The sequence below is a fragment of the Myotis nattereri genome (genome assembly GCF_964212035.1).
Source record: "Myotis nattereri genome assembly, chromosome: 2".
Lineage (NCBI taxonomy): Eukaryota > Metazoa > Chordata > Mammalia > Chiroptera > Vespertilionidae > Myotis > Myotis nattereri.
The window spans coordinates 24,346,059-24,358,223 of NC_138076.1; the positions used below are offsets into that span (position 1 = coordinate 24,346,059).

General features: G+C 38.9%; 1 protein-coding gene and 1 pseudogene across 2 annotated transcripts in view; one reads left to right on the forward strand and one right to left on the reverse strand.

Annotated features, from left to right (window-relative positions):
* Positions 1-5,900: 5,900 nt before the first annotated feature.
* LOC308512646 (hsc70-interacting protein-like) lies at positions 5,901-7,787 on the reverse strand (annotated as a pseudogene). The gene is made up of 2 exons: positions 7,672-7,787; positions 5,901-6,651 (listed from the first exon to the last, which is right to left on the reverse strand). The product of its transcript is annotated as a hsc70-interacting protein-like (transcript).
* Positions 7,788-10,072: 2,285 nt separating this feature from the next.
* The window catches only part of LOC308512647 (A disintegrin and metallopeptidase domain 3-like), a gene marked incomplete at both ends in the record, with an annotated part of 37,629 nt that continues 35,536 nt past the window's right edge, over positions 10,073-12,165 (forward strand). Inside the window, one exon of the mRNA XM_081082247.1 lies at positions 10,073-10,171. Within this exon, the coding sequence (XP_080938373.1) occupies positions 10,073-10,171 (99 nt within the window). The remainder of the gene's footprint in view (positions 10,172-12,165) is intronic.

A 12,165-nucleotide genomic window follows, 5' to 3' on the forward strand; every position in this document is an offset into this window, starting at 1 on the left:
CAGTGGGTATTGAATTCATATAAAATTAATTTTCTGTAATTACTGATAAGGTTTGTTATAAAACTATCATCTTGATATCTGTTTTTCCCCCAATAGGTTTCTTTTGACTAAAGTAGAAATGCAATATCTGATTATAGATTATACTTACAATCATGAAAACATTTTTATTAATAAACTAGAGGCCTGGTGCATGAATTCATGCATGGGTGGGGTCCCTCAGCCTGGCCAGTGATGGGGAACAATCGGGGAAGTGGGGGTGTAGTTGGCTGGGAGGAAGGACTGTGGGAGGTTGGCTGGCCATGGGAGGTTGACTGTGGGAGCACACTGACCACCAGGGGGCAGCTCCTGCGTGAGCATCTGCCCCCTGGTGGTCAGTGCACATCATAGCAACTGGTTGACCAGTTGTTCAGTCGTTTGTTTGATTGCTTAGGCTTTTATACAGGGTGTCCCAAAATTCACGCAAGAAGTAATTTTGATAGAAAACACAGGTTTAAAATTAAAAATTGTAATTTTGTTATTGATTCATAAAGTACACAGTATAAGATTATGTATGGAATAGCATATTGGGCAAAATATCCACAACGTGTCACTGTTTGGTGCAGATTTTGGGCTGGAGGCATCATAGGACCATTCTTCTTCAAAAATGCGGCTGCTCAGGCAATAAGAGTTAATGGTGCTCGCTATCACAACATGATAATCCAGTTTTTTGTGCCTAAATTGCAAGATATGGATGTGGACGACATGTGGTTTCAACAAGACGGTGCCACATGCCATACAGCCCGTGAAACAATTCAATTACTGCATGAGTCATTTCCTGGTCGTGTAATTTCCCGTTTTGGTGACCAGAATTGGCCACCCAGATCATGCTATTTAACGCTGTTGGACTTTTTTCTTTGGGGTTTTTTGAAGTCTAAGGTTTATGCCAACAAGCCCACTACCACCCATGCCTTGAAGGAGGAAATTGAGCACTGTATCAACGAAATTCAGCCACTTATGCAAAACGGTCATGGAAAATTTCAACAAAAGAATGTGTATGTGCCAGCAAAGCCTTGGATACCATTTACCCAATATGCTATTCCATACATAACCCTATACTGTATACTTTATGAATCAATAAAAAATTTACAATTTTTAATTATAAAACTGTGTTTTTCTGTCAAAATTACTTTTTGCGTGAATTTTGGCAAACCCTTTATATATAGTTAGATTTAAATAAGTTGCCCACAAAATTCTACTAGTCTTTAAGGCTTCAGGCAATATTTAAGAAAAGATAAGTATCTTTTTCAAAGAATAGAACATAAATCAATCCTTCAGAATTTTAATCATTTTAAGAGGTTAATGTAACGTTGTTATATAGCAGACAAATAAAGTGGGAGAAAAGAAAGTTATAGGTTCTTATACTTGCAGAATATTTAAAATTGAAATTAGCAAATAATTGTGAAACATTATGACCAAGTAGCTTTATTCTCTGTGGTAGGATCTCTTAATATTAGAAATATATATTCAATAACTCACCACACTAACATATTGAGAAAAATAATGACTATATCCAGAAAGAATATTTCAGAAAATTATTCACACATTTACACACACGTACTCACCAAATACTCACACAGTATCTCACTTTAGAAGAGAACAGACTCAATGAGATTTACATGAGTCTAAGTAAAACAATAGCACCAAGAGGAAACTGTAACAAGTGTCAAGCTTAATGTTATGAACAGTAAAGCATTTTATTTTAGGGCCAGAGTAAGGCAGAATTTTTATTATTCCCATTTTATTCAATAATTTATTATATAAAAATCAGGGAACAGAAATGTAGAACATGTAGGGTTTAGATACAGGGGTGGGCAAACTTTTTGACTCGAGGGCCACAATGAGTTCTTAAACTGGACCGGAGGGCTGGAACAAAAGCATGGATGGAGTGTTTGTGTGAACTAATATAAATTCAAAGTAAACATCATTACATAAAAGGGTACGGTCTTTTTTTTTTTTTTTAGTTTTATTCATTTCAAGCGGGCCGGATCTGGCCCGCGGGCCATAGTTTGCCCACGGCTGGTTTAGAAGGTAAGACAGAGACCAACTATTGCATAGATCAGGTTTCTGCCTTCAATAACTGGATATTTTATCATGCCATTATTTGATTTCCACAATGTAGAAGACAAATTATACAGATTTATTCTCAAACAATAGAATAAAGATAGGATACTAAAAGAAGTAGTACTCAAAACTATTCTTTTTCTACATACTTTGTGTAGATATAAAAAGAAAGTTACAAAGCACATCATGAAATTTGTAAGATTTGGGAGTCATCTTTATATGTACAATACCCTGGAAATTGCTACTTGTTATTATCTTTCAGATGCATCTCTAAATTATAAATAAATATGTAAAATTTAAAAACTACTTCTCTCTATATAAAAGCCTAAGTGACCATTAAGACCAGATAACCGGATGACCAGCTGGTAGCTATGATGCACACTGACCAACAGGGGGCAGATGCTCAATGCAGGAGCTACCCTTGGTGGTCAATGTGCTCCCATGGCCAACTTCCCACAGTCCCCCCCCCCCCCCCCCCGATGCAGGCCAGCTCTGATTGCCTGATCGCCAGCTGTGCACAAATTTGTGCACCGGGCCTCTAGTATTACATAAAATGGATCAAAAGTTAAAGTAAAATAGTTAAAACATCAACAGTAGATTGGTGTAACTATACTAATATCAGAGTAGAATTTGAAGAAATACTTTCAGAAATAAATGCTACCTAATTATTGATAAAGTGCTCAATTTATTCTGAAGATATCAACATACTAAATCTGTTTGCACTCAACAACATAGCTCCAAAATGATGCAGGGCATAAAACCCTCAGATTGAAAGGAGAAAGAAACAATGTCACGATAAACTTGGAAATGCCAGCACACTTTTTTCAATAGACTGCAGATCACTGAACACTATAGGGTTGAAAATGACAACACAGAAAATTGCATCCAATGACAAAATTCACATTCTTTGTAAACATGGAACCTTTACCAGAATTAACTACGTGCTACCCCATAAGAAATGGATATGCTTGATGCTGATGCTCCAGAGTGTGTTCTCTGAGCTGCAATCTCTGAGGGGATTTGTGTAAATTAGGGGTTGCCCTTATGATGAGCACTGTGGGAGGGGAGGGAAATAAAAATAGGAATGGGGAGAGCATCAACTGAGTCTCAACAAGAGGGAAGCTGCATGACCCATGAAAAGATCTGGAGTTGGGGTGAGGGGGCTTCTTATTAAACGTGGACTGTCCCTGAACGCTGTGAGGTAAATCCTGGAGAGAGCAGCAAGGTGAAAGGCTGTGTGCAGGCAGTGCTTCTGGCAGTTATGGCTACTCCCTTTCACCTTAAAAGGGGACCTGCATTATAGTCCTCGGATTTTCCATGTATCTGTGCTAGAAGCTGAAAAGTAGAAAAAAAGATAATAATAATCAAGTTTCTTCAAGGTTCCTCAGCATTTCTAAATGTAATCACTTTAAATTACATTATGATAGGTAATAAATGCCAATGACTAATTCTCTTAATTTGAAATAGATTTAGACTCCTTGAATTTCTGTCATACATCCTGTGATTAAAGAAAGATAGCAATATACTTCTATATGTGAATATAATTTTGGCATACGCATAATACAATCTTAGTTTACATTTTAAAGAAGTATGTCTTTGGTTTGAAGAATTTCACACTTTTAATGATTACTTTCTCTCTGAATACTCTGTTGTAGGTCATTTATGCCATCCACATGAACAGAAAAACATACTCAATCCATCTTAAAAAACAGTAAGTGAACATTCTTTTTTCATATAGTTTTTAGTGTCTTAAAATTGTATAGTCAGTACCTTAAATTGTGACTAAACAAAAACATGAATATTTCACTTGTTTAACATGTTATATCTTCTTCATGAATCATGTAAGACTAGAATTTCAGCCTTGATTTTGAGATTTGAAACTTAATTTTCAAGCCAAATTCTGATTTAATGATGTCAATATTAGGCATGTTAGATAGATTAAGATTACTCTGTGTAGCTCCTTCAAATGCAACTACAATTGTAACAATTAAAGGTATAATTTTATTTGACTACTAGAGGCCCGGTGCACAAAAATTTGTGCACTCGGGGGTAGGGGGTCCCTCAGCTGGGCCTGTGCCTTCTCGCAGTCTGGAACCCCTTGGGGGATGACCACCTGCTGGCTTAGGCCTGCTCCCCAGGGGATTGGGCCTAAGATGGCAATCAGACATCCCTTTGGCAGCCCGGCAGCCCTCGGGGATGTCCATTTGCCAGCGGGGAGCAGACCTAAGCTGCAGTCAGACATCCTTAGCGCTGCTGAGGAGGCAGGAGAGGCTCCCACCACCACTGCTGTACTGATAGCCATCAGCCTGGCTTGTGGCTGAGCAGAGCTCCCCCCTGTGAGAGCACATGACCACCAGGGGACAGCTCCTGCATTGAGCATCTGCCCCCTGGTGGTCAGTGTGTGTCATAGTGACCAGTCATTCCCAGTCTTTCTGCTGTTAGGGTCAGTTTGCATATTACCCTTTTATTATATAGGATAGAGGCCTGGTGCACAGGTGGGGGCCTGCTGGTTTGCCCTGAAGGGTGTCCCGGATCAGGGTGGGGGTCCCGCTTGTGTGCCTGGCCAGCCTGGATGACGGGCTGGTGGCTGTTTGCAGCTGGTCACACCTCCTTCAGGATGGGGGTACCCACTGGGGTGCCTGGCCAGTCTGGGTGAGGGGCTGAGGGCCATTTTCAGGCTGGTGAGTGACTGAAGCTCCCAGCCTCTTTTCTTTTCTTTTCTTTTTTAATTCTGGGATTTATTTACCTTCTATAGCTGTCACTGGAGCTGAGAGCCAGCTCCAGCTCTGAGGCTGTGGCTGGCTGAAAGCCGGTATCTGGGTTTGTTTAGCTTCTATAATTGAAACTCTGTTGCCATCACTGGCCACTCTAAGCTCTGAGCCCGCTGGCGGCTGAAAGCAGGTTTCTGGGTTTGTTTAGCTTCTATAATTGCAACATTGTTGCATATGGAGCTCAGAGCTGGGCTGCGGCAGGCGAGGAACCTTGGCTTCCTCCGTCACTGAGCAAGCAAGCCTCATGTTCGCTTCAGCTGCCTGGCTACTGACCGCCATCTTGGTTGGCAGTTAATTTGCATATCCTGCTGATTAGCCAATGGGAAGGGTAGTGAAGTTATGGTTAATTACCATGTTTCTCTATTATTAGATAGGATGTTTAGCTTCTTTTGTCTTCTTGTTATTTCACATATGTACGTAATTTTAAGAACTTTACTTGACATTCTAGAATATTTTTTCTCATTTTGTATGTACTTTTAGCATATTAAGTATTCTGTTTTCTATCTTCACTCTAAGAAATCAATATTAATAACTTTGTGTGTACTTGTCCCAGTGTTCTATTTATATTTCATTTTTCTATTAAATAAAACCTACCCACAATTTTGTTTTTACGAAAGTGGAAATAGGGTGTTATTACTGGCAGGTATTATTGATTAATGTGCTTATTTCCTTGCTCTTTATGTAGTTCATAACTCATCCTTCAATAGATAACATTTAACAGTATGTTTTATATACATATATGTAGGGTTTAACACACCCTTTCAATTTGTTTTTAAATATTTTTAAGGTTTAAAAGTGTTTAAACTTTGTAATTTCCAGTAGGAAAACATTATCTGAATGCATACCATAATGGCAAACCATTGTGAAATGTTACAGCTGCATTTGTGGCAGAGGGGTCGGGATTCTCTTTTAGCACCCCAGCTTTTGTCATGAGAAGGTCAGAGGTACATTGGTTTGTATTATTGCGACATCCATTGGGCAATCCAAGTTGCTTTTCCTTCAGCAAGGGCTTTATCTGTCACAAGGGCATTATGCTGGCCCTCCAAATTTGGCTGACAATTTACTGATGAGATTCATAACCTTCGGGTTGCTCTGATATTTTGACATATTTGCTGGGTTCTGAGCCACATCCTGGAAGGCCACCATAACTTCTGGATTCTGCATGGCTGAAAGCACCTCTGGATCACTAAGAATTTCATTGAGCTCAGGCATTCCTGCCATTCCAGGCATGCCTCCTCCCATTCCAGGCATGCCTCCAGGAAAATTACCAGGCATTCCCCCAGGAAAGCCCCCTGGAAAAGAGCCATACTGAGCTCCTGATTGACTTCTGGCTTCTTCCTCTCTCTGGGCTTTCTCATGTTCTCCCTGAGCCTTCTTAACCCTTTCCATTCTTTCTTTGATCTCTCGCTCTTCCCATTTCTACTCATACTTTCTCCGATGATCTGCAATTTTCTGGGCCTTTGGTTGAACTTCTTTCAGCATTGCAACAGCATCTTCATTATAATCCAACTTACATGCAAAGGCAAGATCACGGGCTGCTTCTTCCCAGTGGCCCAGAAGTCTGTGTGCTTTCCCTCACCCCTTGCCAGGCTGAGCTGAATCAGGATTTTTCAATAGCTCTGTCACAGTCTCGATGGCAGCATTTGGCTTCTGTAATTTGATGAAGACACTGGCTCTCTTGGCATACAGAATGGCCAAACGAGGATTCAGCTTGATGGCATCTGGACCCCTCAGGGGATGTTGGAGAGCTGATTTGGCCCGATGGTAGAATGACCAGTGCCTATGATGTTCACTGACCACAAGGGGGTAGACGCTCAATGCAGGAGCTGCCCTTGGTGGTCAGTGAGCTCCCATAGTGGGAACGCCACTCAGCCAGAAGCTGGGCTCATGGCTGGCGAGTGCAGCGGAGGTGGCAGGAGCCTCTCCTGCCTCGGAGGCAGTGCTAAGGATGTTCCACTACCAGCTTATGCCTGCCCCCTGTGGGGAGTGGGCCTAAGCCATCAGTCGGATCCCCTCCCAAGTGCATGAACTTCGTGCACTAGGCCTCTAGTATTGTTATAATTGATTACCTAAATCCACACATCATTACAACCCAAAGTCCATAATTTATATTAGATCAATATTTATGCCTTTTTTTTCTTTTGAATGATAAAAAAAAAATGTATAATTCTGAGAATAATTTAAACAATTAGTGACAGACATGGAAGTATTGTGCCTACACTATTTAAATTGAAGTGTATTGCCCATGGCTGGTAATAGTGAAATTTGTTATTTCCTTACCCAGATCTATTTCTCTTACTTCCCAGTGCCAATCACAATTACAATAATGGCAATATTCTTCTGTTTTGTCTTCATTCATTTATGTCTAGAGATCAATAAGAATCCTGATGTTTTGAGTATTTCTTAATAAATGTAATGACTCAATACCATATATTCCATTAATTTATTTATATTAATATGGTGCACCACAAAAGTACACCCAAAACTTTACCTTTTCCTATATCTTCACTCTTTGCCATATAACTAACTGTGTGACTATCATCAAGAGATGGGATAAATACATTTCCATCAGCCCCCCCACTACCCAGCCCTTGAATCTGAATTCACTTATGCAAGGCCAAATTCATGATGTGTGGTGCCTCAGGGCCTTATGGTTAGAAGGGCCCTGTATTTGGTTTAATGTTCCAGTGTTGCTGTCCTGAGATTCTTAATAGTTTTAGACAAGAGGCTTCTCATCATTTTTACCTCAGACCCCACACTTATAGAGACTATTTGATTTCTTTGGCCAAAATGTTATTACCTGACTTGATTCAAACAGAGGCTTGAAAAGCTCTCATGCTTTTCTGCTTTCTTTCCTGTTTGTCTGCCATCCTCGTGACAATATGCATAGGCCAGCATGCTGAAAGCTAGATACATGTGGACTACAGCCAAGGTGCCCTAATCATTCCTAAATATGGCTGAATCCAGTACCATAGATCAAGCCTGGCCAATTAGCAGAACTTCCATGGCCAGCCACATGTGACAGAGAAGTGTGAGCCATAGATACGTATTCTGTTGTATGTGGTTGTGGTTTTGTGGTTGTTTATTATACAACATTTTACATAATGTTACTTTTCTGAGATTCATATTGCTCTGTGCTAAATGAGTTCATTTTTACCAGACATACAGCCTTCAAATGAATATTTCTCATTTATTAATTATCCACCCATTATTTATAGCAAGGAAAGCTTTACTATGGATATCCCTAGCCATGACTTCCTGGGCACCAGTGAAATTGATGGGTAATAAATAAGAAAATTCTCATTGCCAAATTTTTACTTCAAAGAATTATACCAGTTTTCACTCACACCAACAATTCAAATGCATCCCTATACTCTACATTGCCAACAAAATGAGTATCTTTACTCATTTATTTTGTTAACCAATGGATAAGAACTTCTACTTTATTGTTGTTTTAATATGCACTTCACTGCTTCTTAATATCATATAGTATCTTTTCAAATGTTTACTGACCATTCTAATTGAATTGCCTCTCCCAAGATTTTGTTTTTTCTTTTGGGTTTTTATTTTTATTCATGTGTCTTCAGTATTTATTTTCAATCTGTGCCTTGTCATTCTGCTTTTCTTTCTTATTTTCTATAATCAGATTTTGAGAATTTTTGTTACTACAGAGCAGTGGTTCTCAACCTTCCTAATGCCGTGACCCTTTAATACAGTTCCTCATGTTGTGGTGACCCCCAATTTCATTGTTACAAATCGAACATAATTAAAGCATAGTAATTAATCACAAAAACAATATGTAATTGTATATGTGTTTTCCAATGGTCTTAGGTGACTCCTGTGAAAGGGTCGTTTGGCCCCCAAATGGGTCGCGACCCACAGGTTAAGAACCGCTGCTATAGAGATTAGCCCTTTATCTGCTCTATATGTTGCAAATATGCCACCCTATTGATTGTCTTCTTACTTTCTTTGTGGGATTTATTGATACAAAATAAAATTTTATCATCATTATATTTTTATTTTCCTTTCTAGGTCCTCAGATTCCTCTCTTGTGCCTCTCACATCTAAATTTATATCGTAATATTGTTACTTTATTTTTTAAATTCTTACATTTAAGATGTAAATCCAGTGCTTTCAGTTACTTAAATGTCTTGTATTTTTCAAATTTTATCACTGTTTTGTATTTTTTTTTCTGTTGTAATTTTATGTTAATTCAGATATTGTTCCTGTAGAATACTTTCATATTATATTCTTTAGAGAGAATATGCAGATGGCATGCTTTCTGAATCTGCATATCTGCAAAAGTCCCTTTTGTTTTCCTAATTGAGTAACTTGGTAATCTGTGTAGAATCTGTGAGTCTTATTCTTTTGCTATAAATTCTTGCAATTTGATAGAGTCCATTTGATAGATTGAATTTTCCAGTATGTTGTCTGTGTGGATGGTTTTATATTAATTCTCCCTGATATATTATTTTTCCCAGGTACTTGCACCTGAAGCAGCCCAGGCCATTCAGAGATTTTTCCATAAAAGTGTATATAAAATGTGAACTGATCAATATCTGTTTTTCTCAGGGGATCTCTCTAGTTTTGTTATGTGACTGGAGGAAAAGGAAAGGTTATGAGGAATGAGAGACAACGCAGAGGACTGAGAGTTCGTGGTGACGGAAAGTACCCTGCGAATGCTCTAGTCCTCTCAATGCTGGCCTTGAAATGCCTTTCGGTGTTTGGCATCCTTGAGAAAGTCCAGTCTCCCTACAATAAATAATGTTGTGAGATTGTTCCATGATGACCACTTTCTTCCAGGAGAAAGACTTAACTTCTGAAGCATGTTTATATTGGGTTTGTCTACAGAGATCCTTTAGGTTGGCTTATGAAATGTGAGCAGGGACACTAGTATCCTGCTTCTAAACAAAGGCTTTGAGAACTATGCTGTGCTTCTACAATTTTTTTCTCTTTCTGCTAAAAAGAAAGTTGTTCTCCAAGGAGGGGCCAGGCCTTTTCCTGGGTCCCAGAATGAAGGTAGCATTAGCCCAACCTGCAGTAACTGTGTGAACATCCATTGCTGTTTTAAGGCAATGAGAACAATGGGGTTGTTTTAACGGCAAAATAACTGCATAAAAACTAATAATAAAAGCTAGTTTTTTGCCTTTATCAACTAATGGCTACTTGTTTGTAAATATTGACTGGCATTAGATGTATTGATGGTTAAATCTACAAGAGAACTTCGCGGTGGAAATCTAGAAGCTCTGGTTTTTACTACAGGTGAAGCTGTGTCATTGCAGCTTCCATACTGGAATCTGGTTATTCTGCTTATTTTTTTCTCTTATACACACATTATGCTATTAGATCATGGAAATATGAGTACATTTAATTGTTTAGATATCTGAGCTTATATAATTGAAAGTAAATTTGTTTAATTTTATGATTCTGGAAGTTTCTTTTATTAATTAAATTCATACAATGAAATGTCATTATCTTGGTTGAATTAGGTCATTTTTAGACCCTCATTTCCTGGTATATACATACAACAAGTCAGGAACGTTATATCCACATTCTTCATTTAAAAAGGTAAGCTTTCCTTTTATTCTGTGTAGATTCTATTTTTTACCTGCCATTAGTGAGAAGAAAAAGATTGTTATATACTCCACAGAATTATTGGGCAAACAAATAAAAAATCCAAGTATAATATAGCAATTACAATAAAATCATATAGGATAGAACAACTACTTTTTAAGTTTAAAATTTAGGAGTCACTTATCCAAAAAGGTCATTTAATATCTAGAAGTATTAGTAGGAGTTTGAGAAGAAACAAACAAACAAAAAATAGATGAAGGAGCTAAAAAAGCTAAAAAAAACAAAACAACAACCCCAAACACATTGAGTAGTTTGCATTGATATATCCTACTCTCTGAGCAGGGAGGTAATGGTGGAAATTGTAGATTGACCACTGAGAAAATGAGGACACAAAAGCATATTAGGTACAGAAACTGAATGTGTTCAGTATGAAACATTGGACTTTCAATTGTATCCTAAAATGCTGGTAGGAGTGAAGAAATTTTTCAACGTATGTGAGAAAGTTAGCTTTAGTCTGCAAGGTTCTCATTTTGCCAGAATATATGATTTGGAAGAAACCAATGTTGACAAATTATTGGTCAATGTTATATGGTTGTGCTCTGCTGGAGCTCCTGCTGGAGCTCTGCCTGTGCAGCCTACAGGGGTAAAAGGCACGTTGCTGTGCCAACCTGTATTGCCAGGTGCGGTTGGATGGTGAAGAACCCATGGGAGGGAGATCATTTCCTCTGACTGTTCTTCAGCCACAGGGTGCCAGCTGTTTCTGCGTTAACTTTATATATATATATAATTGATTTTTTACAGAGAGGAAGGGAGAGGGATAGAGAGTTAGAAACATCAATCAGCTGCCCCCTGCACACACCCCCACTAGGGATGAGCCCGCAACCAAGGTACATGCCCTTGACCAGAATCGAACCTGGGACCGTTCAGTCCGCAGGCCGACGCTCTATCCACTGAGCCAAACTGGTTAGGACATCTGCGTTAACTTTGCTAGTGTCTCTTGGTTAAGGAAGATCCTAAGTGGGAATTCTCTCATGAGGATCATTTTCTCTAACTGGGTGCAGGGCCAGGAGCTGAGAGTCTGAATTGCCCCCTGCTGCTGTGTAGAGTTTGAGAAACCTTATACTTTATGAAGGGCTTGTAGCTACAATGGCTGCTGGCACCACGGCTGGTGGAGGTAGCTGCAGCTGTTGCTTGGCATGGAGCAGGGTGTGTCCAGCTGCTGGCAGTGGGTGGGGGATGGTGATTCAGCTTAGTTTTGCAAAAATCAAATGGTTACGGATGGATATATATGAATGGGAACTTAAAATGCATAAGCAAATACATAGAAGAGAATGGGATGCTTCTAAAAATTTAATAGCACAGGATTAACAAAGGAATAGGACTGATTCTAGATTTCACTAGGCTTTTAAGGGAAGAGAAGGGAGTATTTGCTGAAAGAGAATATTGGGGGAGCTTCTGAGACTATTGCTATGAAAGTAAATGGGAAGAAAAAGAAAAGAAAGTCCATGGGGATGAGAGTTTGAACTAAAGATGATCAATAAGGTGAAATATTAAGGACAAAAATATGAAGAAATTAAGGTACTTTTGGGTAACTTTGAAAAATAAGTGATATGTTCACAATTGAAGTCAGATGTTGTTAATTGCATGAGTCGGCAGTTACAGGTCATATACTTAAGAAATGCAGCTGAGAAAAGAAAGATAAGAAAGCTTCCATGAATTA